Source organism: Peromyscus maniculatus, chromosome 1, assembly GCF_049852395.1.
Source record: "Peromyscus maniculatus bairdii isolate BWxNUB_F1_BW_parent chromosome 1, HU_Pman_BW_mat_3.1, whole genome shotgun sequence".
NCBI lineage: Eukaryota > Metazoa > Chordata > Mammalia > Rodentia > Cricetidae > Peromyscus > Peromyscus maniculatus.
In genome coordinates, this window is record NC_134852.1 from 56,124,731 (window position 1) to 56,152,052 (window position 27,322).

A 27,322-nucleotide genomic window follows, 5' to 3' on the forward strand; every position below is an offset into this window, starting at 1 on the left:
TCCTGCACTCATCTAGCCACAGATATCCATGGAACCAGTGGTTTTAAAAAAAGCCATGCACTGTAGTGATGGAATGGTCATCAGTATGGCTTCCATGTAAGATCCACTTGTTGAGTGTTGACTTGTGGAAATGGGTGAGGACTCACTATTCTCATGCAGGAATGGCTAGGGCAATGCTTGCCACCCCTGGCTGCACTTGAGGATCCCAGCAGGAATTATTCTCTACACAAGGTATTCACTCCTGTCATGTTTCACTAATTTCTGGACTTCATAAAGAAATGTTCAGTATTGGCTGCAGATTCACAGACCATCCTAGGTCTGGTCCTGGAGGAGTCAACAAGCAAATGCAGCAGGGTGGGTGTCTAGGTAACTGAACCATTAAGTTGGATGTAATCTGGGACTCTGGAAAGGTTTCAATGCCCAAGAGGAAGATCCCAAGCCTTAAAAAGACAGCAAACAGGAAGACTCACATTAGAGAACACCTGTATAGTGTTCTCATGCTGCTTCCACATTCGTGGGTTATCACAGAAAAATTCAAGTCCCCGCTGTGAGATACTTCCTGTGCATCTTTAGTCAGGGAGGCCCCAGGCTTCTAAAACAATACAGGCTAGTACTAATTCTCTTGGTTGCACACCAATAGTAGATGGTAAGACCCTGCTGTTGAAGACACCACCTTTTGGTCTTAGCACATAGAGAAATCAGCTGAAACTGACGAGCAAACTTCCTCTGTGCTACCTAGCTTTTTTGGTGCAGGGTGGTGTTATACATAGTGCTGGGAGAAAGTAGGCATCAGTGTTCTGATTAACTATGCATTCTACATACTTTACTGCTGACATGCTGCAGATGATGTGGCCACAGATACAATCATGGCACTATTACTATGACAGTAACCAAGCACATTCTGGTTGGGTATTTGGCCTCTTCCCAGAATGTAATTCATGTGGGTGCCATATTTCTAGTGCTAAGACCACACTGTGGCATAAAGAGGCCCATGGAGAAACATGCTACTGTCATTTTTCTAAATGGACATGTTGTCAAAATGCCTCCCAAATACGTATGTATATGTCGAAAGATTAGTACTGCTTTCCCATTGGTCAGAGAAGCTTCTTGGCATGGGGAGTGGTTAATACGTTGAATCATTTACTTGTCAAATAGTTGAGAAAAAGTGTTGAGTGTTTGATTCCAAATGAGATGATGTGCGTGCGTGCACACATGCACACACACCATCACCATCACCATCACCATTCAGAGGCATGGTGTAAAATGACGCTGAAACAATTTAAGAGGTGGAAGCTGGAGAGGAGTACTGTGAAAACCTCTTTACTACACAAGACAAGGGCTTTGCACTCAGGAAAACCCAGCAGCTGTGTTTGTCTCCACTAAAGCTTCTCAAGGGGGAGTGCTTCAGTATTCCAGAATGCATGGTGTAGGGGTTAGTGCTCTAACCCTAGCTGAGGAGTGATTCATACTTCTTTAGGGGGAAGGAGGAGTCATTTTTCTTTGGGGGTGTAAAGAATGGGAAGTTGGCCATGATTCAATAGAACCTCACAAACGTGCACATGCAAGAGACCCTGATTAAACTCAGTGGGTTGTTCAAATGGGAAATGGGGCAGGCAACTAGGCTTCATACAACAAGACCCTTGACCCCAAACCTGGCACGTTTACAATAGGGGTTTCAGATGGGGTTGGAGGAGTGTGGCTGAGGGAGGGGAGGACTAAGTATGATCAAGATCGATTATAGACATACAGGACAATGTCAAATGATAAAATGTAAAACCACAGCAATGAAATGTTTAATCCCAACCCTCGGGAAGCAGAAGTAGGTGAGTTTTTGTAAGTTCCAGGTCAGCCTGGACTATAAGGTGAATTTCAGACTAGAGATTGCTTCACACTGAGATACAGTCACAGTAAATAAGAAAGAAAAAGGAAAAAGGAAATAAAGGAGAAATAATCAACTAGGACAAGGTTGCCCGCCAGTATCTACTAATCCTATTAGCTGGCAATCACACCTCTCACTTAACATGATTATGTGACTCCTGATCAGAAGGAAGACTCAAGAGCTTGACACAAAACTCAACTTTAATTATAGAACTAAATAGCAATTTTAAGAAACTACAAATCTGTTTCAAAATACACTTATATAAAGAAAATGCAAGTTTCTGTGAAATTTATGGAATTTCTAGACAGGGCCAACATGAGCAGAGAATGTGCGCCCGAGCACAGTTCATGGTGAGCTGCTTTAGCCAGTCTGTCACTGGCAGTGAATTTGTCCAGGCATCCCTTGTGCAGGACAACATTTTTGTTTGCAGTTTGCTGTAAGCATTAGCCTCAGTGGTGAGTTCATCACAGCTAGGGAACTTTACATACTTCAAAACAAGCTTTTTAGGTGAGTAGACTTCTCTCTCTTGTCCAAACATCCTTCAGAGTTGTATTGTGCTGTGTTTCCTAGCCAGAGTGGTCACTCAGGAAGACGGTCTTCAGGGCAACATGGTTGTCAGACTGGATCATCTATGAGGAGGGGAGGAGGGCTACCTGGTGCTGTTTTACATTAGACAACTATGACACAGTCCACAGAGCTGCACTCATCTTCTCTTGCCTTTCTAGGCTTGTGAGGTGGTCCACTTTGTTCCAGAGGTCCTTATTCCTTACGAGATGCCCTGGAGCTTCAAAATCACTCATCACCAAAAGTCAAAAGATCAATGAATAAAGAGTTTAGGCCTAACATGTGATGCCCAAAGATTCTTCTTGTAGCCCAGCAGAGAATCCCCATTAATAGAATATTCTCTTTTAAACTCTGGCATTTTTTCCCAGTTTCCATGTGCCAGACTATAGTGCAACATCTCACCCAGGGAGACACCATGTAGTCTGCATCAGGAACTCCAAATTCTATGTGAAATTGTACATTGTTTTTAAGCCTCATCATGGCATACAGCCACTACTCAAAAAGCAATAAGACTCATCTGAGTCAGAAATTTCTCTTTAAATTATGTCTATCAGTTAGTTTCAAGTTCTGTGCTTTATATCTTCAAAAAGTCGTTTGTCTGTCAAAGAAGCCTCCAAGCAAAGTGAGACATATAGACTGATGTCTGGGATCAATGGAGACCTTCATCCTTCAGTTGGTTAGTGAGTGTTGGCATTACAACCTGTCCTCTAGGCTCCCTGAGGCAGGTGAGGCAAGCCAGCAAGTGTGTGCATTGGGCCCTTACACCTATACTGGATCCTGGCCAGAAAATATCATCTAAACCTAATAACAAGCAAACGATATAATAAAATCAATTTCTAGTCATTATGAATGACTATTCTAATTCATTAATAGAGCACACATCAGTGTCTTCCTCTGGGCTCTGTGAATGAGTACAGTGTGCCATTCATATACACTGTTGTACACACATGACAAAGATGTAACATACATGAAACAGATGTAACATACACAACATAGGTAGAACACATATACATATACACATACACCATCCTACATTCACTCACATATACACAAAATACACACACACACACACACTCCCACTGATGTAGGTGTATGGGATTTAACTCATCGCAAATCTGTGACAGTCACCCGGCTGTTTTGGATGGTGACATGACTGCAGTCCTGCAATTGGAGAAAAGGAAATGTGGTTAAGGCATGAATAACTCCTGTTTTGAAACAGCATATACCTTTTATATTATACCAAAAGAGAGCTTCATGTGACCCAGGCTAGAACACATAACCTAGGTATGCCAGAGAGATCCTGAAATTACCCTCCTGCTACTAGCTCCAAAGTGCTGGATTATAGGCAAACACCACCATGGCAGATTTCAATAGTGCTGGGAAATGAGTCCAGAGCCTGGTGCTTGAAAGAGGAGCACTCTCCCAACCGAAATTCATCCCCAGCAATAAACCTCTGATTTGAGAAGCTCACTGAAGTTACATAGTTCTCATCCTAGCACTGAAATCCTGAAGTCAATAGAAGCAATGTCAAAAGATCTGACACCCAACATTCCCACCAAGTTCTCCACATGGTTGGAGTCAGTGTCTCCCCGTGTATCTTTGCATCTATTTTCCAGAGTCACTTGTGAAACATTCCTTTATTAAAAGGGACCAGGAAGTTCAGTGCAGTATTGGAGTCATGATGTCAATCAGATGGTAAAGGTGACCTAATAGTCCTCAAGGAGATACTCACAGGTGGCATACAAAGTCATAAGGATTTATCAATCTGAAAGCCTGGCTATGTAGCCTCAGCTGGCCTCAAACTTGTGATCTCCTGCAGCAGCTACCCAAGTGCTGGTGCTACAGATGTGCTTCACCATGGTTAGGTTTGGAGGAGATCTTGCCAACTGGGAACTTGAGAACTGGTGTTTTAGACATTTTTTTTTAATTGTGCAACATCTTTCAACATCCTAGCACCTAATCATTTTATCTTCTAAGATAGAGCTATGTGTTTTTTAACAGATCTTTTTTAGAAAGATCTTCCCCACAGTCAACTGAAAACCTGGCTTGATCCATGAGACTAGAAAACAGGGACTGGAGTATGGTACACTGTTTAACAACACCCACTGCTCTTGCAGGGAAGTGGGCAGTAAGCAATGACTTGACTCCACATCAAGGGCATCTGCCAACTTCTTCTAACCACACAGGCACTAAACTCATGTGCAAATCCAAATGGAAAGAGAATTAAAGTCAAAACAGGGTCTACTTTTAAAAGACTACACAAGGAAGTTAAAGAAATAAAAATAATGAAATATATATCTACATATATTTTTTAAAGAAAGCTGAAGTTTCATTAGGTCTTATTTTACTGTTAGTATAATGCAAACTATATATAAATACATACATGCATTTATTATGATACATAGAAAGCACACACAGAGTTCTACCACTTGGAATTAGCACTCTGATCTCAGTATCTTAGCCTTCCTTCAATCTCTGTGGCTGTATCCCTCACTCATATATTTTATAGGAATGGGTTCTGGTCTTTTCACTATGTTGCTGCATTTCTTCTGAATCAAAGTGGATGAAAAAGTCCAGGCTAATGTGAAGTAAAGTGCCAGAATCTCATTGATCTGAGGCTGATCTGAGGCCCTGAGGCCTGATCAAACTAAGTGTTGTTATCACAGATACAAACTGGGAGAAAAAAAATACCTCCGTAGGCAGGTGAGCACAAAACTTCAGAATGAAATGTGCTTAATTTATCTATCTTACATGGCTTTTTCCTTGGCATTCTTATCATCCACTGAAACCTAGTAACTGACATTGATGAAGAAGAAATTAATAACTAATAAACCTTGAATAAGCTAATGGATTCCATATTTTGTTGGTTATTTCTTTCCTCCATGTTACTGGGCATGGAATCCAGGGCATCAAGTATGCTGAGGACACACTCTATCCCTAAGTCCACCCCAGTCCCTCTTCCTTTATCCTATCAACAGCCTGTAAAGTACATAATATTAGTATCCCCAGTTATCAGGAAAAATGGTCCAGATGGCCAGCACCCTCAAAGACAGTAAATGACCAGGTTGCAAATATGAGAAACCGATATCCACAGCCCTCTGCTTCCTAGATACACGGTTATTATGGATTCCTACAAAGGAGAGTGATGAGGTTGACCTTCCGTGAGGATCAAAAGGATGTTCAACCATATCAGCTCTATGTCCTGGCTGGGAATATGGCCTTGATTTCTTGTACACAGATACATACACAGAAGAGAGCTGAGTCCTGCTTATGAGGATGGAATCCTCTTTGGGGGCACAACGATATTTCTTTTAATCCATAAGATGTTAGTGTAAAAATTCCGACTCTGAAATGAGAAATAGTAAAATCAGTCAAGCAAATATCCCCCCAAGAAGTCTCCTTCTTCTCTCTCCTCTCCATCTTTCTCTCCTCTTGTCCCCCTTCTTTTCCTTTCTTTTCCTCCTCTTCCTCTCTCCTTTCTATAACCTCGCTCCTTCTCCTCTCTCTCCTTCTCCCCTCCTCTCCTCCTGTCTCTCCTCTGCACAATTCTTCCTCCCTCATAGACCATGTGGAACTCCTCCTCCTATCCTAGTCATCACCGTCTTTGTCCTGTTAGACCTTGTCTTTGTCATAGTCTCAATCACCCTCCCTCCCCTCTCTTTCTTCTCCTCTTCATCCTTTTCTTGTCCTCCTGCTCCTTCCTTCCCTTCTTCTTACCCCTGTATGTGTATGGCCCTCTCTGTCTCACTATCTCTGGATCCCTTTCTTGGCCTAATGATGCAAAGGAACTCAACAGTAGAAATGAGAAAGAATAAGAATCAAACAAAAAGGTAGGTCTGTTAGGACAATCATTGTGAGGAGCAAGTTGGGGGTGTACTGAAACCAGGGTCCAATAGCCCCTGTGAGACAAAATCCAGGGTACAAAAACTTATTACAAAAGAAAACAAGATGATTCATTGCTTTCCCAACATTAGCTCTGCTGAGGAACTCAGATTAACATGACATTGGGAATGAGAAGAGATGACACTCGTATGCAGTGTCCAGTGTGGAATTTCTTTAACCTCTGGCTCTTGAGGTCACTTCTGGAGGATGGAACCAGCAGTGGTGTCAGCACATCTTTTAAGAGCAGCTCATGTTAATGAGAATGTGCACCTTAAAGGGAGGCTTTCATAGCAATCACTTAAGACACTCTGAATATTACTTCACTTTCACAGTGTTCTGAGCCATGGAGCATTTTGCTCTTGTACCTTCCAGACCTGAATCCTACATACTCACTGTTTATATTTGGGTGCACACACCACTGCAATGGATTCCGGCAACATCTTCTGGTAACAATAATGAGTGTGTAAATCCACACTCGACAAGAAGGCTGTCTGGGTTGGATGGGTCTGAGAAGACAAAAGAAGCCAAGAATTCCCAGTGAGCCCCATGCCTGATCCACAAAGGAAAGCAGTCCTGAGGAGCTTCAACAACTGGTTCCCACCATGAATGCCAAAATCATGCCGGGAAAACACTCCAGTCTGCTAGGTGGAGAAGGAAGAAGGAATTATCTCTTTTGTCTTCCTGATCCATAAAGTTCCATATAAGTTGAAGCTCTCCAAATTACTTCTAAGCTGGTTCCTCCCTGAGGACAAGATCCCTTTATTCATCCATGCCTAGTTATACTGACTGCCTAAAGAGTAACCATTCCAAGTTTTGTCCTTCAGCATCTAACTTACCTCTGCTTCCCTCCTGCTAACAGCAGACTCTGATTCCATCTTCACCCAGAGTTCCCATGACCATTTCAAACATCAGTTCAGCAATCTCTCAGGGTCTTAAGCTCCCTGCCTTCAATCCTGCCTCTGAGACCTCCCTATGTGATTTCTCCCTATGTGAAGAGGAGGCCCTTCTGCCCTTCGGGTGTGGTACTGTAAACACTACTGTCACATTATCTTTCCCCTCTTTCCTTCTCTTCCCTTCCCTCTTTTACTTGCTCACCAGGTGTAAACACACATCAAACAACTGCATGCCAGAATGGGGAGGAACCTTGCAGATGTTAGGCCAAGAAAGCCGGATGTAAAAGTCACGTATCTATCCATTGCATTTCAGGACATAAGCAGATATGAAGTACTGATAGCATGGAGGGGGCACACTTAGATTAACTCTATAGAGATCAAAATAGAGATGGTTAGAGCAAGAGGAAGATCAATCTCAGAGGAAGGAATTTGGAAATCTGGACCAGGCTCTCTGCAAATTCCTGTTTCCTCAAGGAGTCATTAAACTATGGTGTTCATACATGTACACTACAAGTAAGCTATATTTTAAAATATCAAGCACTTGTAAAACTAAAAGTCAAAGAAAAAACTAAAATGAAGGAAACAAAAAACAACTAGACAAAACCATGATGAAACCATTTCCCAGTTCTTGTACATGTCCATACTCTGTTAACCCAACTCTGCAAAAAGCAGCCTCATCTCTCTCCCTTTCCCCTAGAATCTTGGCCTAGATAGATGTGATCCTCAATATGACAGTCCTGACAAACTCCACAATAGCCATAAATTCATCAAATGACATTGTTTTCATGTCACAGTCTGGCTGTGTAGCACAGGTTGGTGCCAAAGTCACCATCCAGCAAGCCCACCTTCCTGAAGGCTAGGCTTCCAGAACTGCCAGTACACCAAGCTTTCCATGGCTTCTTTAAACCTTGCAGTCTCTGCCCACCAAGGCCTAAAAGTCATTAGCCAACATCCTCAAAGAGCTCCAGCTCCAGCATGAGATCTGGATCCTCTTCTGCTGGAGTCTGTCCTTGGGTCACATGCTGAACTCATTACCCCACTGTCCCCGCTGTGTGTCTTCTGTGAACCCCATAACCATTTCTCCTGCAGCCTTGTGTCTCTGTCATCCCCCACTGGGTTCCTGCTCTCCTCATTAGATCTCCTCCTCAGCTGTCAGCCAATCATTTCTCTTGCTGTCAACACTCCTTATTTACCAGGTTTTCTGGGCCAGCTCCATTCAGAAGTCACAGTTTCCTCCCCTGCCTTCACTTGGCTTCCCAAAACCTCCTTCCAACTTCCAGCCAAGGTCCCACAGATGTGATATCTCACAAGTGCCTTAAATTCCCCAAGGTAGGACTGAACCCCACTTCCAAAGTCTGTCTTCCTCTAGATGCCCCACTCATGCTTATGCCATCCCCATGGGTCCAACTCCAAGCCTGCCCTATCACAGACTTGACAACCCCTATTCCTCAGCCCCTGGATCTCTGAAACCCCACATTCCTGTGCACATGGTCATCACCCTCTCATCATCATTGGAAGTGAGCAGGCCCCAAACGTTAACTGACCTCCCCGCTGTTACCAGCCTTGCAACTCCTTCACTTTACCTTCTGAGCCTGGCTTTGATCGTGTCATTGTTCTGCCCAAAACACCCAGGGAGTTCTCCCTTTACTCAAAAGCAGGTCTGTTCTTTCTTCCCACACCCGACAATGGAGTGCATGGTTCTGAAGGGTCATGTCAACACAAATCTGACATCCTTTTCTAATATCAACCACAAATCCCAATGGACAGGACTGCTCACCGATGCAAGAACCCTTCCCCATGGAACTCTCCTTGGGCTTCTTTGTAAGTCATTATAAGTCACCTCGAGTGAGACTCCTCTTTCCATGAAACCCACAGTGCCCTATATTTATCTCCTAAAGAATAGAATGGACTCTGCCTCATCGAAATTGGTGCTCATTTTCTGTATGATCTCCAGGCACCAAAGGACAAATTTCCATCTCCCATGGTATATTATTGTTAGGCAAAGCATTAAGAATTTATGCAACTGAAGCATGAAGATACAGGAGACTGCCTCACATATCAGCACTTCCCAAGCTATGAGTACAAAAGTACTGGTGGTCTCGAAAAACCTAGAAATAGCCAACTGATTGCGGCTTATACCTGTCCCATTCTAAGAGAAACTGCATGTTCTGTGAGTATGAAGCCATGAAAATGAGAGATTCATTCGGAAGAACTCTCTAGGGAAGGAACTATATTTCCTTCAAGATCACCACAAGCCTACACAGCATGGCCAACTACTTGAAAATCTTGTGTGCAGGTGCTCTTTTGGTGTGCACAAAGCAAGTTCTTCTCCATAAAGACAAAATGCAATCATTAGAATGAATTATCTTGACATTAAAATATGTCCAGTTTTTATATAGAGCTTTTAGGGACATGGTCTCTACACCATGTTCTCATACATCCTAGGGAAGCTACCATTATTCATCTATTCACAAGGTATTGGAACTTTGAAGAACTGCTTTGTGTAAGAGATAAAATTAGAAGAGCTGGAAATACACCAGGAAATGTGCCTTTGACTCAAGGATGGAACACTAGTGACTGCTTGTGCTCAGAGAAAGATGATCTGGAAAGGATTGATTCTGTGATGAGAAAGAAATAGGCAGTGTGCTTAGAAAAGGACCCTGCCACAGGGAGGTGAGTGTGCTTACATGAATCCAACCTAAGGTGAGAAGCCCCAGCTCCTCTTGAACAAAAATGAGTTCCTCCTCGTTCACAGTGTAACAATAGTCAGGCTCTCCATTCTGCATAGGAATTATGATGTGTGTAACTTGATATTCTTCCTTTACCTGACAAGAGAAAACAACTTGTTATAATTCCCTGGCACTGTCAATCCCACTCTCTCATAACACAAGTAAGTAAAGCCCACCTCAGTGAATGACTCTCATGCTTCTCCCTCACCTCAGTGTTTCTCCACCTGAAACACTGCTCCAGTGCTTTGCTGGGTACTGTATGAAGGCACAGAGGATAAGATGAACCTGACATGTCCCTCCTAGCACATCCTGGGACTAGGGTCTTCCCTGTAGCAGCCAATAGATCTGACTGAGGGTCTTGAAGTGTTTTATTTATATTCCAAGGCTTACCACAGAGTAGGTGATCAGACCAGACTACAAAAGGAATTGAATCCTCCTCCTTTTAGAATTAGTCAATATGCCTGTCTCCATGCCTCACACCAGACATTCTACATGGCAGCTTGCCTGCTTTTACTTCAGTGACTCACTCTGTGTGTGAACCAGGTTTAAACTTATAGGAAGCCTCCAGTCTCAGTTTGCCAATGACTGGGGTTACAGGCATTAGCCACCACTAGAGTGAAAATTTGTAACTATAGCACTGAAGCAAATTGTTCAATTTCAAGGGACTCTGAAAAGCAACCAGTTGCAAAATCATCAAATTCCAGGTGGCCAGGACTTGTCATCCATGGCTCCTTCTGTGGAGTGATATGTATGGACACAGCCCCTGGATATGTTTTCTGGGAGTCATGGGAAGCCAAGGGGGAAGAAACGGTCTCAGATCAAGGAGTCTTCATATCTTTACCAGTATCCCGCATAAGACTCCACATGTTTCTATTCCTTTTTGGGTATTGTTCTTTGCAGAAAGCAGGAACTGCTCCCATAAATCCTCTGGAAGAATCACAGGGTGGAGGCCTTTGGAGTTCAGAACTGCAATGGAAAGGAGAAAGAAGTCTGAGGTTACAGGGCCTGGTGTCCCTGAGCAGAACTCAGTCTGGTAGCCTGGAGGAAAAACACAAAGTCATTGGTATTCTCTCTAGCAGCCCCCCTCCCCATGATGGAACCACAAAATAGGCAGGGAGTTTCTTCTCCAAGCTCTGGCCACAGCTGAGTGGTAGTTGTGAGCATGGTCTTTACTGTCAGTGGATGGAAGAACATATTTCTGGGTGTGACCATGAGTTGGTTGCAAAGAAATTTCTGTGTAGGTTCACAGACTCAGTGGGGAAAGGGCCCTCTCAACTCTGGTGGGTAACATGGAGACTAAACAGGACAAACAGACAGAGAAATGTAAACTTCTGCTGAGTCCCTCCTGGGACAGACATGTCTTCTTTATCTGTGGTTTGGATCTCCAGGTCTGCTGGCCACTGGACTCTCAGGTCTGGACTTAACGATTCCCTGGGTCCTCATGGGTCTTGAGACTGAGTCTCATGAAAGTGGCTTCCATAGTCTGTACCTTTCAGACTTAGGCTGAGACAAACTACAAGTATTTTACAGTATTTCCACTTGAAGAAAGCCTGTTGTGAGCATGCTCAGTCATGTAGACCATTTCCCCCAAGAGCTGTGAGGCCACAAGAAACCCCACCAGATTTCAAGAGGTTGCAGTTGCATGAAAGCATACACAGATTTTCTCAAGGTCATACCATCACAGACTGTCACTAATAGGGCATGTCGTAGGGATGGAGGAAACCCTTGAGACCCTGGAACTACAGGATCACCCGTGGCACATACCACCTAGAGAAGTTGCAGCCTCAAATCCAAATGTGAGTGAAGATGGTACACTTAGCCCATCAAAGTCCCAAGGACAGATGGCTCCACTTAGCTGGAACCAGTCATCCCTTTCCTGGTTGTTTTTACAGTCCAATAGGAACTGAGCAGCTTACCCCTGCTTCTTCATTATATTATACAGATGTGTAGATTGTTGAGTACACAAGCTCACAGCTGGGAAAGGCTTCTTATTTGCATCTGGAAATGTGTGGATTGCTGAGTGCACAGGCTCAGGGCTTGCAAAGGTAGACTCTCTTATTTGCATCTAGAAATGTGTGGATTGCTGAGTGCACAGGCTCAGGGCTTGCAAAGGTAGACTCTCTTATTTGCATCTAGAAATGTGTGGATTGCTGAGTGCACAGGCTCAGGGCTTGCAAAGTTAGACTCTCACTTGCATCTGGAAATGTGTGAATTGCTGACTGCACAGGCTCACAGCTGGAAAAGGCTGACTCGCCTGTGCTTAACTGAGACAGAGCATTGCAATTTGGCTTGCAGCTCCTCCTCATTCAAGAAGAGATTTTGACTCTTCCAAGGCAAGACAAGAATCAACCAATACTTTAGAAACATCTGAAAAGCCAGCCTTGGTGATGCACACTTGGAATTTCAGCATTTGCTTGCTGAGGTGGCAGGATCTCAAGTCAGGCCTATTCAGGTTTTAAGCCAAATTATAAAAATTAAAATTAAAAAATAAAAAATGAAACAAATTAGCTGAATATTTGAGAACATTTTTCTGCTATATTTGTGAATTTCCCATTAAAAACCTTTATGTATGAATTGTGAGTGTGTTTGCACAAGTCCATGATATGTGTTCGTTTGTCAGAATGTGCACGCTGATATGTGAGCAAGGATGCACAGGTGCTTCAGCACATCTGCAGATGTGACCTGACTGCCTGGAGTGCTGATCTTCCCTGGCCCCTTTGGTCCAACAGAATCTCTTCTGTGCTTCTGTGTCTGCCCAGCTAGCTGTGCTGTGAGAAACCAGGTCTTCTCCTGTCTCCCTGTCCCACCTCACCTGAAGAGAACCTTGAATGTACAGGTGGCCAACACACCCCATTGTCACGTGCTTTCTGGAGATTCCATCTCAGGTTCTGACCCTGTCACTGCTAGTGCTTCACCCACAGAGTCATCATCTCCCTGGCCCTAATTGAGGATTTCCTGTGAGAGTCTACCAAATGCTGAAAACATAATCTCATGCACCCAAAATTCTGTTGCCCTCACATCTCTCCATTATGTCCTAAGATTATCTAAGAGTCCAACTTTCATAAAGTAACAATGCACAGCACATTCCTTATGATGGAAGATGATTCAGTATTTTCTTAATGTGCTTCTTCAAATCTCTACAGAGCTCAGAAAAGATGAAGATCTGAATTCAAACAAGTTTTGAGGAAACTTGACTGGGTAAACTACGTTAAAGGTTATTTTGACAAGACAGATGGCAGGAAGGAATGGGACAACACTCATCACACGAGGTTCTGTTACCACAGCAAAGTGGATCCGTGGAAGCAAACGGCTGAGGACGTGGACAAGGGGAAGGAACATTCTCTGTCGCTCAGTGCTCTAGACCTCAGACACCTGTGCACCAGCACTGCCTTACTTTACTGGAGAGCTGGAGTCTGTTTTGTGTGGCTGACCCAGAGGCAATGGGAAACACTTATACACAAGTCATTTCCAAGTCATGGACCTGTGGTGACTCACCTGGGCTTCTCATCATTTTAGACTCCCCACAGGGAGTGTCTGCTCTAGTGATGGGTGTTATCTCCTCAAACACTCCCTGTGGGCCACACAACACTTGTTTCCCAGGTGTGCTTCCTCTTGAATGTTCTTCAGCCTTTGTTGTTGATTTCAGGCTGGGCCCCACCTTTCCACGACGCACAAATCTGTGCAGAAGAGCACTGAATTTGGGGAAGTTTGGGAAGTTTTTCTCATGATTTTTTTTATCCTCCCCAAATGCCTTGATTTTTGCATCTTCTGCTCTTCTTTTCTTCTACAGAAAGAAAAACAGATTTAAGTTACGTCTTCAAATGCCAGAAGAAAAAGCCTTACCAGCAAAGAGATGAAAAAAGTGTAGGTAGGTGTGTTTAGGTCTGACATCTCAGCATAGGGCCCATGGAGCACCAGGTCTATGGAGAACAGCTACCACCACCTTAGTCAGTTCCTGTAAAGCCATCTTCAGTAACAATGAAGTCTCAATATTCTCAGTGCCCTACTGCACTTTGTGTGTGTGTGTGTGTGTGTGTGTGTGTGTGTGTGTGTGTGTGTGTGTGTATGTATGTATGTGTGTTGGCTTGTCTGGATAAAGTGCATGTGTGTTCAAGTGAGTATGGGGCCTATCCATTAGATCATAGACTCACTGAAACAACACAACACAATCCCAGAACACAGGCTGACCAAATGACACACAATCCTCCTTCCTCCATGCTCACACACTGACCTTATCTGCCAGGTAGCCTTCACCCTCCTTAGGATGTCGTCTTCGGAATGTGAATTTTAGGTTCTCAGCTTTATCAACAACGTTATTTATAGTCTGCAATACAAAACAGAAATGGAAAATTTGAACAGTTCTAATGTCAGAAAAGAGAATAAGAAAACAAGTGGGGAGAGGCAGCAGTATCTCATGCATGACTTGAACCCCATTTCCTGCCATCCCTCTCCTCTGTACTGCTATGCTGAGGCAGAATCAGCTCCCCTCCTACCCAGGGTCATGATCTGTTGCTTTTCTCTAAGTAGTTCACTGCTGTTATGGAGATTTTAGATCAGTCCCATAGACAATGAAGACTTACCTTGTTGATTTTGGATCTTATTCGAGCTGAAAGACACTTCCGATATTGTGGGTCTTTTGTGAGTTTCTCCACAAAGAGTCTAAAGGAATAGAGCAGAGTGACTAAAATGTACAAAAAGTTCCAAGTATCAAATGAGGCCCTGATGAAATTCAGGGTTTGAGAAGTTCCTGGACTGAGTAAAAGCACACCCTGAAATCCCACATCCCCTTATCCTCCAGTGCCAGGAGAGAGAAAGATCCTCACTCTTCTATCTACTGGTACATTCAACAAACATCAGCTATCAAGAAGTATAAAACAACCTCTGGAGGCATCACAATCCCTGACTTCAAGATCTACTATAGAGCTACAATAATAAAAACAGCTTGATAGTGGCATAAAAACAGACATGTGGACCATGGAACTAAACTGAAGACCCTGACATTAATCCACACACTTATGAACATTTGATTTTCAACAAAGAAGCAAAAACTGTACAATGGGGAAAAAAAGAAAGCATCTTCAACAAATGGTGTTGGCATAACTGAATGTCAACATGTAGAAGACTGCAAATAGATCCATATCTGTCAACCGTGCACAAAACTTAAGTCAAAGTGGATCAAAGACCTCAACATATATCCAGTTACTCTGAACCTAAAAGAAGAAAGTAGGAAGTAGTCTTGAACATATTGGCACTGGAGGTCACATCCTAAATACAACACCAGTAGCACAGACACTGAGAAACAATCAATGGGACCTCTTGAAACTGAGAAGCTTTTGTAGGGCAAAGGACATGGACAACAAGACAAAATAACAGCCTACAGAATGGGAAAAGATCTTCACCAACCTCACATCTGACAGAGGGCTGATATCAAGAACAAATAAAGAACTCAAGAAATTAGGCATCAAAATAACCAAGAGTCCAATTAAAAAATGGGCTATAGTGCTAAACAGAGAATTCTCAAAAGAAGAAGCTCAAATGGCTGAAAGACATTTAAGTTATTGTTCAAAATTCTTAATCATCAGGGAAATGCAAATCAAAATGACTCTGAGATACTACCTTACACCTGTCAGAATGGCTATGATCAAAAACACTGAAGACAGCTTATGTTGGAGAGGATGTAGAGCAAGGGGAACACTCCTACACTGCTGGTGGGAATGCTGGTACAACCACTTTGGAAATCAATATGGCGCTTTCTTAGAAAATTGGGAATCAACCTCCCTCAAGACCCAGCCATACCACTCTTGGGCATATACCCAAGGAATCCTCAATCATACCACAAGGACACATACTCAACTATGTTCATAGCAGAATTATTTGTAATAGCCAGAACCTGGAAAAAAACCTAGATGCCTTTCAACTGAAGTGTGGATAAATAAAATGTGGTACATATACATAATGGAGTATTACTCAACAGAGAAAAACAATGACATCATGAGGCTTGCAGGCAAATGGATAGAACTAGAAAACATCATCCTGAGTGAGGTAACTCAGACTCAGAAAGACAAACATGGTATGTATTCACTCATAAGTGGATACTAGATATAAAGCAAAGGATAACCAGACTGCAACTCACAACTCCAGGGAGGCTACCTACTAAAGAGGACCTTAAGAAAGACACAGGGATCACCCAACAACAGAGAAATGGATGAGATCTACATGAACAAACTGGAGTGTGTGTGTGTGGGGGGGGAATGGAGGGCAAGGGTCAAGGGAAAGAGAGGTTAGGGGAGCAGGAGGTCCCAGCTGGACCAAGAACACAGTGTGAGAACAAGTAAAGAGATACCATGATAAATAGACCCTGTGGGAATAGGAAGAAGCAGAATGCTAGAGAGATCCCAGAAATCCACAAAGATTCCTCCACTATAGACTACTGGAAATGGTCAAGAGAGTGCCTGAGCTGACCTACTCTGGTGATCTCAGGGCTAGTTATGACTGGTGAGACATTTACCCTTACCTTTCCTCAAACACACAATGTTCTTGTCATTGAGACTATAGGAGTCATTCCCTGGGGACAGCTCTGCAATCTTATTCTGCCAACCCAAGTATGGTGAACAGCTCAGGGACTCTGCTGAGCCACTCCAACACTAGGTGGTCCACAGCCCAGTCCTCTGGTGGCTGTGTAGCTACAGGAAAGGCTGACCTCTTTCCTATACCAATCAATAGGCTACAGGATGTAGAGAAGAGGAATCTGGCTCTGCCACACACAGCAAATAAGCCTACGACTGGCTGCCTAGGTAGAGATAAAGCAGTCAAAACACTCACCAATGCAGACACATCCTATCCACCTGTCAACTCTTTTGTCTAAAAGCTGGGCCATGTGGGCACAAGCTTAAGAACTCTCCTACTCATGAAATCCCTTATATGTGATACCACCAACTTTGGTCCTCATGTCTTTGAACAGTAAGGAAAAGCACATGTGAGATCTGCCAGAAATCTGATTAAAAGATGACTTTGACAAGTTCCATAAGGTCAGCAAGGGTAGGAAGCATGAAGAGGATGACAGGATGAGTGAGGGATCAGTCATGGGAAAGGAAGTGGAAAATGCAGGTTCTCACGTTGAAAATTTGTGATACATCACAAGCGCTTCCTCTGTGAGGCCTTCATTTAGCAGGTCTTCTGCTTTTAGCTGATAGGTCTTCAGCTCAAGGTAAGATTTCCAGGGAATTTTATTATTGATGTAAATATTCTGCTCAAGAGAGCTTAAAAGTTGGAACTGCTCTTGGGTCAGGAGAGTGACATCTTTATGTCTGCGGATGGTGCTCCTGACCTAAGAAAAAGAGAAGATGGGGAACACTAAAATGCATCTCCTGCCATCCTGCCATTCTAGCAGTCTAGAACACATAGACATGTGCACGCGCGCGCGCACACACACACACACACACACACACATCTCCCTAATGTAAAATAAAACACCACATTGGTGATTCAGCTCAATAAATGTATGAACAAACCCAGCCTAGGATCCTCTTACTACAGTAGTAAAGAGTTGGAAATAGGGATGTCTGTGTCCTTTGAAAACAATGTGAAGGAGCTCTTGGGTAGCATTTAACTTAAGGAACAGACCTTACCTACCACCTCTTTGTTGAGATTTGCACTAGAAGACATACGTAGCTGTGAGTGGTTGTGTACACATCAGAGGATTGTGCTTAAGCATAAACCCAGCAGTTACCACGCGGGCTTCTTCTGATGTTACCAAGGCAATAGAGAGCACCCAAGCTTGGAGGAAACTCTACTCATACCTTCCACAATGTAATATCAGCTGGAAGCAAAAGGATTTGTGATGGGGTGCCCAAAGTGATTTAATTAGTATCTATGATACTCAAGTCTTCAAGAGCCTTTGTGAGACAATGGCCAAGGAAAACTCAGTTCCTGCTATTTAAGGATTTCAAGAACTAAGGCTCAGAATCACGGAAGAAGAAAAAAACCCTTTGGGAACTGTGAGCTCCGGGGACCACAGCATTGCACAAGCCCTTCTTGAACCTTTTCTACGGAGTCTGTGTCTTTGAGAGCAGAAGTATAATGAATTCTAGAGACAAACTGCTCACAGTATTGACTTGCTTTCTGTGATCACACTTCTGATGTAAGACATGTCCACCAGGGAGAAAAAAAAGTGAGGTTCACTAGTTTAAACACAGAAAAGGGCACCAGGCTTTTACATTTCCTCCATATGATTGCATACAATTGACCTCTCTCTTCAGCAGCAATGAGACTTACCTCCTTCGGAGCTCCAGCAATGAAAGGTCCTTTAATACCTGGACAGCTCTGATGGTCTGTGAGCCAGGGTTTGAGAATATCACCTGTTACCAGATACAAGTAGTTAGGAAAGGAGCTACTTTGCTTCTCCAATAATCAATGTTAGTTTATGTTAATTTACATATTACCAACTCACTGACCACAATGGCCATGGAGATACAGGCTTTAATCCTGCAATTTCCTACCTGAGATAGTAGTCACAACCTGAATTCTATTTTAACTTAAAAACTAGGATTAAATAAATTTTTAAGAGTTTTCAAAGGAGATCAATTCAAGATGGCAGGGGCTTCTGGCATCCACAGGCCCATGGAGCAGCTCTAAGTTGTCTGAGAGACCCAAGGAGGGTCAGATTGGAGATAGGGAAGCAGAGGATGAATCTGAGAGAGCAGAGAATCTCAGAAACAACTAAAATATTGCAGGTCCTATGGGGAGATGCTTTTAAGAAGTGGTCTCATGAAATTGAAGGAAAAGAAGAAGAAGAAGAAGAAGAAGAAGAAGAAGAAGAAGAAGAAGAAGAAGAAGAAGAAGAAGAAGAAGAAGAAGAAGAGCAGATTCTATACATGGGCAAGAGAGAAGTGAACCTATAGCTGCACCTCAGTGAGTTCAGAGCCCAGTCTGTCAGATTCCACTGTGGAATGTAAAGATCCATTTAGTGAGAGAGAAAATGCTCTGTCCAAAATCATAACCCCACATATATCAGGGGTAAGATTCTAGTCAGGACACCAGCTTCTAGTTCAATATTCTACCCATGATTCCACACTGTCTGGACTTCTCAAAATGTATGTGAAAATTGAATGAAAGAAACGTTTCAATTTCTTTCCTTACCAGACATTGTTGGGAAAATAATAGGAACACAGTTATAAGAATCAGATAACAAAAACACTGTCTGGATTCAGAAACAGAAAACCCACATGTCCAGGATCAGAGATACTGGACACTGGGGAAAATTGTTTGTCAGCATCATAAGGACAGTAAGACCATTCAGATATTGATTTGCTAAGAGGAAGAGTGATGTCATAAATCTACACTGGTACCCTAGTCAAAGACTTCTTGGAAAAAAAGAGCAAATAAATTAGAGGAGCAGATAGTTGGTTCCTATCTTTTCTTTGTAGTTCTATGATTCCTTATGATCTGCAAGTCTGTCGTGTAGTGAAGACAATGACTGTGAAGATGAGAAGCAGCTTCAATTTGAAAGCTGATCCTGAAGGTGCATAGGCTCCGCCTCACATTCGACAATTCATGTGTTCTCCAGAGGTCAGAGAAATAAAGGACCCAGTACTGTCTCTCAATCCTTTCTAACCGAGCTAGCAGTGTGTGCAGAAAGAATTCTATTTTCTTTTTTTTTTCAGGAATAATTTTCTTTGTGACTGAAGCTGGCTTGAGAGTTACCATTTATCCTAAATTTGCCAACAACCGGCATCAATCCTCCAGCTTCAGCCACCTAGGTGCTGAGATTTCACTCATGAGCCCAGACACTCAGCTCAGAATTGTTACGATGTATCTATAGCATGCTCATTTTCATATTTTTTCTTTAAAGACAGGGTTTCTCTGTGTAGTTTTGGAGCCTGTCCTGAATCTTGCTCTGTAGAGCAGGCTGGACTCAAACTCACAGAGATCCACCTGCCTCTACCTCCCAAGTGCTGGGATTAAAGGCGTGCACTACCACTCAGTTCATTTTCATAATTGTTGAGCATCACCAGTATTCAAGAAATCAGCCAAGAAAAAACAAACACAAAAGGTATCTTTCCTGATACGCTGGCCCTCCTAGTCACACATTTTCCCAGCCTCAGTTGACTTCCTGGTCTACTAAACTACATGTTCACTAAATCCATCTCTGTTTGCCCTGTGCTAAGCAAATTACTCAATCACCAGAGAAATTTATGATTCAATGAAGTCTTTTGGCTCCCTTCAGCATTCAGTCCCATAAATCCTATGTTACCATGGTTAACACCTCCAAGTTCCATGCTCACTCCTTCCTCCATTCTATTTTCTCCCCCACCACTGCATTTTTCTATTTTCTTGACTGTCTCCAGGTCCAGGTGGCCTGTTCTTTTTGTAAAAAGCCCCAAAGTGCTCTTCCAATAGCTTCAGCCTCCCTGCCCTGTGATTCTTCCTCATCTCTAGTTCACTTTTAACTAGATCAAAGACTCCAAACATTGGGAATGCTAATTTTTAAAACTCCATTGGTTTTACTTTATTTCTTCAGGAATGGTCTTTAACACCCAAGTCACTGTGCAGCTAGAGACTGGCATGGTCTCCTTGATTCTCCTGCCTCTGTCTTCCAAGGGCTGAGATTACAGGGGTATGGCACCATGATCTGACTAAACACTTTAGGAGTTTGTGTGGAGTGTGGGCCAGGGTTGTACAGCTATCTGTAAACTGTACCAAACATGGGTGAGGACCTTTATTATCAGGAAGGTGCCTGACATTGTCCCAGTGTGCAGGTGCCAGAGAGAGCACAGAGATAGAGAACACTGTCATTCACTGTAACAAACAGTGCTGCTTTAGCAGGGAAAGCAGACTTTCCTCTCCCCCACTGCTTCAGGGAAGACACATGTGCAGCCACAGAAGAGGGAGGGACATCTGCCTAGCCAGAAAAGGTCAGCTAATCTCAGCTGCTAATGGAACACTGCCAGATACATTCTCGAGTCCCCTCATATTTCACCACTAATGTTGACCAGCACCAACTATGAACTATCATTGTGGAAAACTGTGTAAAGGGAAGTATCTTGGCCCTCGGTTCTCCTCATTACATACCCAGATCTCTCTCTGCTTCAGCTGAAACAGTCCCAGAAACTCTGACTTTCTTCTCTGTGTATTGCTCCTAAAGACTCAACATCTCAGAGATCCCTGAGCCCTGCCAGCCTGTTATCTCACCAAGGAAGGTGAAGGATCATTCAGTGAGAGGATGAGGAAATACTCTGTCCAAATCTCAACCCTAGGAAATGTCAGAGCCAAGACCACGATAGGGCACCAACCTGTTGTTCAGCACTTTCCCCTTTATTCCACATTGTTTTGATGCTTCCCATTTTAGTGAACTGCCCAATTAAATAAACAGTAAAGTTTCTTTTCCTACCTGACATCTTCAAGTCAGGAACAGAACAGGAGTAGGATCTGGGTAAAGGGATGGGGACAAAACAGGAGTAGGATCTGGGTAAAGGGATGGGGACAAAACAGGAGTAGGATATGGATAAAGGAATGGGGACAAAACAGGAGTAGGGTCTGGGTAAAGGGGTGGGGACAAAACAGGAGTAGGATCTGGGTAAAGGGATGGGGACAAAACAGGAGTAGGATCTGGGTAAAGGGATGGGGACAAAAACAGGAGTAGGATCTGGGTAAAGGGGTGGGGACAAAACAGGAGTAGGATCTGGGTAAAGGGATGGGGACAAAACAGGAGTAGGATCTGGGTAAAGGGGTGGGGACAAAACAGGAGTAGGATCTGGGTAAAGGGGTGGGGACAAAACAGGAGTAGGGTCTGGATAAAGATGTGAGAGATCGGGTTGTTAGGTTTCGCAGTAAAAAAAATCACGTCTGTGCAGGATTAAAGATGCTCAGCACTGAGTTACAGTTGGTCACGCATGGCAACCTCAAGACTCTATCTGGTGCTGATTGGTTCAGGAAGGAATGATGTCATAAAGCTGATGAAAGCCAATAGGATTCCCAGAAGCTATGTTTAAAAAGTGACAGTTGGACACCTGCAGGAAGACTAGAGCAGCCCTACATGGCTGCAATCTGGGCAGCTGAAAGCACACAACCCAGACATGACAATTTCTAGTCCTAGACCCCTAGTTCAGGAAGAATGTCACGTGTTTCGCACAAGTGGTCATTAATAAAGTCATTTATTATTGACACATGATTTTCATATTTCAACAGATAAATATGTATTTTTATGCACAGATGATGTCCTTGGTGAGCATCATAGATACTGTTTTACTGCTGTGAAGAGCCACCACAGCCAAGACTACTACAGGTGGAGCTCCAGGAGTCCAATTGGTGAGAGAGAGGAGAGATTATATGAGTAAAAGATATCGAGACTATGATTGGATAAAGCACAGGGATAAATAGCCAAACTAGTGGAAACACATAAACTGTGAGGAGCCCCCATGAAACTGGACCAGGCCCTCTGGATAAGTGAGACAGCTGATGAACTTGGAACTGTTTAGGAAGCCCCCAGGCAGTCGGACCAGGACCTGTCGTCAGTGCAACAGCCGGCTTTTTGGAACCTAGGGCCTATGCTGAGACACTTTGCTTAGCCTTGGTGCAGGGAGGAGGAGACTGGACCTGCCTCAACTGAATCTACCAGGCTGAGCTTACTCACCATGGGAGACCTTGCTTTGGAGGAGGTGGGGATGGGAGGTGGATTGGAGGGGGGAATGTTGGGGAGTGAAAGGAGGGAGGACAGAGGAATCATGGCTGATAAATAAAATTAAATTATAAAATAAAAATATTTATTAAAAAAACCTCATCTTAAGTGAAGTATACCACACCTAGAAAGACAAATATGGTATATACTAGTTTATATGTAAATATTAGCTGTTAAGGCTATCATAATCATAACCAAGCAAAAATCCATTTAACCACAAAGGTCTCTTGTAAAGGACTGAGCACAGGTAGATCTCTCTAGGAAAGGGAAATAGAACAGTTATGGATAGATAAGGGGGGACTAGAAGTGGAGGATCATGGAGAGGAGGAGGGAAGAGGACAAGGGAGGAAATACATAGAGAGACAGCTAAAACTAAGAGCCATCTGAATGGGTAGTATAGAAATCTGACAGAGAAAAAGATTTCTAAAATATATACATATGTGAAGATGATCTACATGAAATCACCAAATACTGGGGAAACAGAGCTCCAACTGGACATCTCTTGTCACCAAATGAAGCTCTCATTAGCAGGATTGGGTTATATCTAGTTGAGCTGCCTGCCAAAGGGGTTCTTGTGAATCTCCAAATAACTGAGGTTATGGCCAGGGCTATAGGTTGTCATGCACAAACTGACAGCAAGACCTCAACTGTTAAAAAGAACACCAACAATTCATTGAGCATGAACATAGAGAAGTCAAACTGGTGCCTACATACAGCCTTCACACCTATAGTCTAGCATCTTTTGTACAGGGAGGTACTCTACCAAAGGAGAAACATAAACAGTAACACCAAAGGAGAAACGTAAACAGTAACGTAGCCATGAACCCCTTGATCTACAATGGTGTCCTGCCTACAAAATATACTTAGTGCAATGGTGCTACAAATCTTGTGGGAGTAAACAACCAATATCTTATTGGACTTAAGGCCCACACCATGATATAGAACACATACTGGACACTGGTTAGATAAGCAAGAATCTGAGACTAGAAAGGTCAGAGATCTAGTATGAAACCCAATAACACCTTTCCAAATGAAACAAAACATAGCAAGAAAAACCTCCTAATGATATTTCACATACTCAGAGTATGGCATACTCAAAGATATCTACGGCATATCTATGACATACTCATAGATAACTGCTCAGTCATCAAGAAGACTTTTCCCCAGTGGACAATAGGTTTAGGTGCAGAGCTCTACCCTATGCAGAAAATGAGAGAACTTAGAATGCTTAGCCTAGAACAGATGTCTCTATCAAATCCTTCCCCTCAGACCTCAGGGGTTGTTGTGAAAGAGGAGGCAGATAGAGTGTGGGACCCAGAATAGATGGAGAAAACCAAGAGTACAGGTTCTCTAGATCAAGAATATTGAGGCACAATTGAATTTCACAAGGACTGTGCAGCATGCACAGGGCCTGCATGAGTCTACACCAAATTGGGTCCTAGACCTGAAAAGAAATTTGGACACATAATGCTATCCATAAACTGGAAGCTATTTCCAATTGATAACTACTTGCAAGTGAAAATTTGGTTTTCTCCAAGTGTAGTTGGGGGCTTCCCTGTGTCCCACCTGGTCTGCAGCCACTCAAATCCAAATAAATACACAGAGGCTTATATTAATTATGAACTCTATGGCCATTAGCTCAGACTTATCACTGACAAGCTCTTACACTTAAATTAACCCATAATTCTTATTTTTGTTTTGCCATGTGGCTTGGTACCTTTTCTCAGTTCTGCCATGTCATCTTGCTTCCTCTGTGTCTGGTTGGTGACTCCTGACTCAGCCCTTCCTTCTCCCAGAATTCTCCTCATTTGCTTGCCCCACCTATAATTTCTGCCTGGTTCTAGGCCAATCAGCATTTTATTAAACCAGTGCACAAGAGCAATATTCCACCGCATTTCCCCTTCTCTGTGTAATCAAAAAGAAAAGTTTTAATTTTAACATAGTAAAATTACATATAATAGAAAAGTTATCAAGCAAGAATTACAGTTACGACTGGACCTGCCTGTACTGAGTCTACCAGGTTGATCGCAGTCCTCGGGGGAGGATTTGCCCTGGAGGAGGTGGGAATTGGGGGTGGGCTGGGGATAAGGGGAAAGTGTGGGAGGGGGGAGAACAGGGGAACCCGTGGCTGATATGTAGAACTGAATGGTATTGTAAAATAAAATAAAAAATAAAAATAAATAAATAAAAAGAATTACAGTTACAATATCTAGTCTATTTGTATTTGGCAAAATTAAAGAAAATATTCTATCATCTATCCTATATTTGTGAGTCTAAAGTTTCATATCCAATTTATCTTTTATCATAGCCAAGGAAAATTATATCTAGTCTTCAACTATATCAAAGACCTCAGAAAGATATATTACCTAAGTAAATAGGAAGTACCATTGTAGGCAACTTCTAAAAATTCTGGAAATGACAGAGACAGCTGCCTGCCTGTACAGTCATTCAAAGTTCCTCTGCAATATTGGGGCATCTTTCTTCAGACTATAGGCCTAGAGTTTCTTAGTTGCTTCTCTCTGTGTCCTGTTTCTCTCTGTGTCTGGCAGTTTCTTCTGCAAAGCAGGAACCTGAAGGACCATCTCACCTTGTAAATTTCAGTGGTCATCTTCCTATGGGTCCTGCATGTCCAGTTTATACAACATATATTCAGTCAGTCAATGCAAAAGGATTTTTTTTGCCCAGTTAATTTTTGTGACAAAGAAAGCAAACTCCATAATGATTTTCTTCAATGCCCATTATCTTCTTTGAAGTAGATTGGTGTGGCCAGAAGCAGACATGTCTCAATGTCCAGAAAGTCAAACTTCTTAAAATATTTTAAATGACATATTATGTAGGTTTTTGAAGTGTTTGAAGATTACCTACCTAAGTGAAGTATATCTATGTATACCTAGAAAACTTAACTAACATGACTATAAATTTGATTATCATAGATGACTAATTACTAATCTGTATTTCTCAACTATATACTATAATTTCAAATGAGTTGCACAAACAAAATACTTTAAACAAGAGTTTAGTTTATGCATAGAGTATAACAAAATTAAATTTGTATCAATAAACTGAAATCCATAGAAATGTAAAACATTTTTAAACAAGTTGTTGCTCTTTAAAAGTAGAGACAACAATCTACTCTTTCATCCTATCATATATATATCCTATATTTCTATACCATACCCCCTTTCTTATTTTAGAAAGAAATTGACTATGACCAATAACCATTTGTAATCAACAACCTAAACAATAACAAACATCTAATATCCATTTTTTTGGAATGTGGGCATAGTTTTCTAGGCTACTTCCTGCTCATAGGAGGTGCTAGTAGTTTTATGAGGATCCTAAGAAAATTAAGATTTATGGTCAAGTTCTAACTAGAATAGTCTGTGACACTGTATTCTCTGAACCTGTTGCCTTGAAGCTGTTCAGGATGTTGGATCATCATCTGGAGACCTCTCAGGGGCGTCTTCCTTGATCAAACCATATTAGCCTGGAAGCAATCCACAGGTTCTCATCTTCTGTGGAAACAAAAGCAGAACCTCTTTTCCAAAGCAATACATCATTAGACATAAATTTTGAAATCAAGATACCTTTAAAATATACACATTGATTTAACTCAGCAGCTTTTACAATCAAATGTTTCTCTGCAGTTAAAAATCCCAAAGACAATATAATCTAGACTCTGTTTGTGATTTCCATCTTTGCCTGGCTTATTTTTTGTATTACTTTTACTGTTTCTTTAAAGACTTTATTTTGTGAAACCACTTCTTTCTTTATATACCTGTTTATATTCATTTTCTTCTCTCTTCCAAGACTACATACATTTTTACATACACTGTAAACCATTTAAAGTCTTATTACATCTGAATCTGCCTTATTGTGAATCTATTGCTTTAAACTGCAGTGGTTAGTACTGAAGCTGCAGCCTTGGCTGCTGACTCCACCCATCTCAGCTTTTCAACATGGTGGAGATAATTCACAACCAACTCTGAGACCAGGCTGTCCACTGACTCTGGGAAGCAGTGGGTCTGTGCCTCTATCAAAGCAACATGTAGCCCAGAAACCTCTTCTTTTTGTCTGTGCTAGCAAAAGCTAAATCTACCACACAGTGCACTACATGACTTAGAGACATCTCTGTGTAACTTGGTGGGAATCTGCCATGCTGTACCTCATGGCTTGCCTGAGACACAACTATGAAGCTGTTTTTAGCTCCATTTTAAAATCTCTTAAGTTCTCTCAGGTTTTAGGTGGAAAATCTTGTCCCATGTTGGGCACCAATTGTAATTGGAAGTTTTCCTGTGTCCCGCCCAGTCCACAGCCAGTTAGACACAAGTAAACACACAGAGGCCTATATTAATTACAAACTGTATGGCCGTTAGCTCAGACTTGTTACTGGCAAGCTCTTACACTTAAATTAACCCATAATTCTTATTTTTGTTTTGCCACATGGCTTTGTACCTTTCCTCAGTTTTGCCTTGTCATCTTGCTTCCTCTGTGTCTGGCTGGTGACTCCTGACTCAGCCCTTCTTCTTCCCAGAATTTTCCTCGTCTACTTGCCCCACCTATACTTCCTGCCTGGCTCTTGGCCAATCAGCATTTTATTAAATCAGTGTACAAAAACAATATCCCACAGCATCAAAAAGATTCTCACTGGGGAAATACCCTGCTCCTAAGGGTAGGCTGCATGCCCGTCAATATATAG

General features: G+C 42.5%; 1 protein-coding gene across 2 annotated transcripts; it reads right to left on the reverse strand.

Moving 5' to 3' along the window:
- Positions 1–2,061: 2,061 nt before the first annotated feature.
- LOC143266939 (STAM-binding protein-like) lies at positions 2,062–27,265 on the reverse strand. Of its 2 annotated transcripts, XM_076542993.1 has the most exons (12): positions 26,028–27,265; positions 24,341–24,528; positions 18,222–18,304; positions 17,063–17,274; positions 14,528–14,606; positions 14,179–14,271; positions 13,443–13,731; positions 10,789–10,913; positions 9,906–10,043; positions 6,719–6,831; positions 5,690–5,789; positions 2,062–3,604 (listed from the first exon to the last, which is right to left on the reverse strand). In XM_076542993.1, the coding sequence occupies exons 1-12, from the start codon at positions 26,063–26,065 to the stop codon at positions 3,548–3,550; spliced, it is 1,515 nt and encodes a 504-aa protein (XP_076399108.1). In that variant the 5' UTR covers positions 26,066–27,265; the 3' UTR covers positions 2,062–3,547. The 2 variants fall into 2 exon arrangements, with proteins under 2 accessions (XP_076399108.1, XP_076399115.1); XM_076543000.1 differs by lacking the exons at positions 24,341–24,528; positions 26,028–27,265 and adding an exon at positions 21,337–21,852.
- Positions 27,266–27,322: the final 57 nt, after the last annotated feature.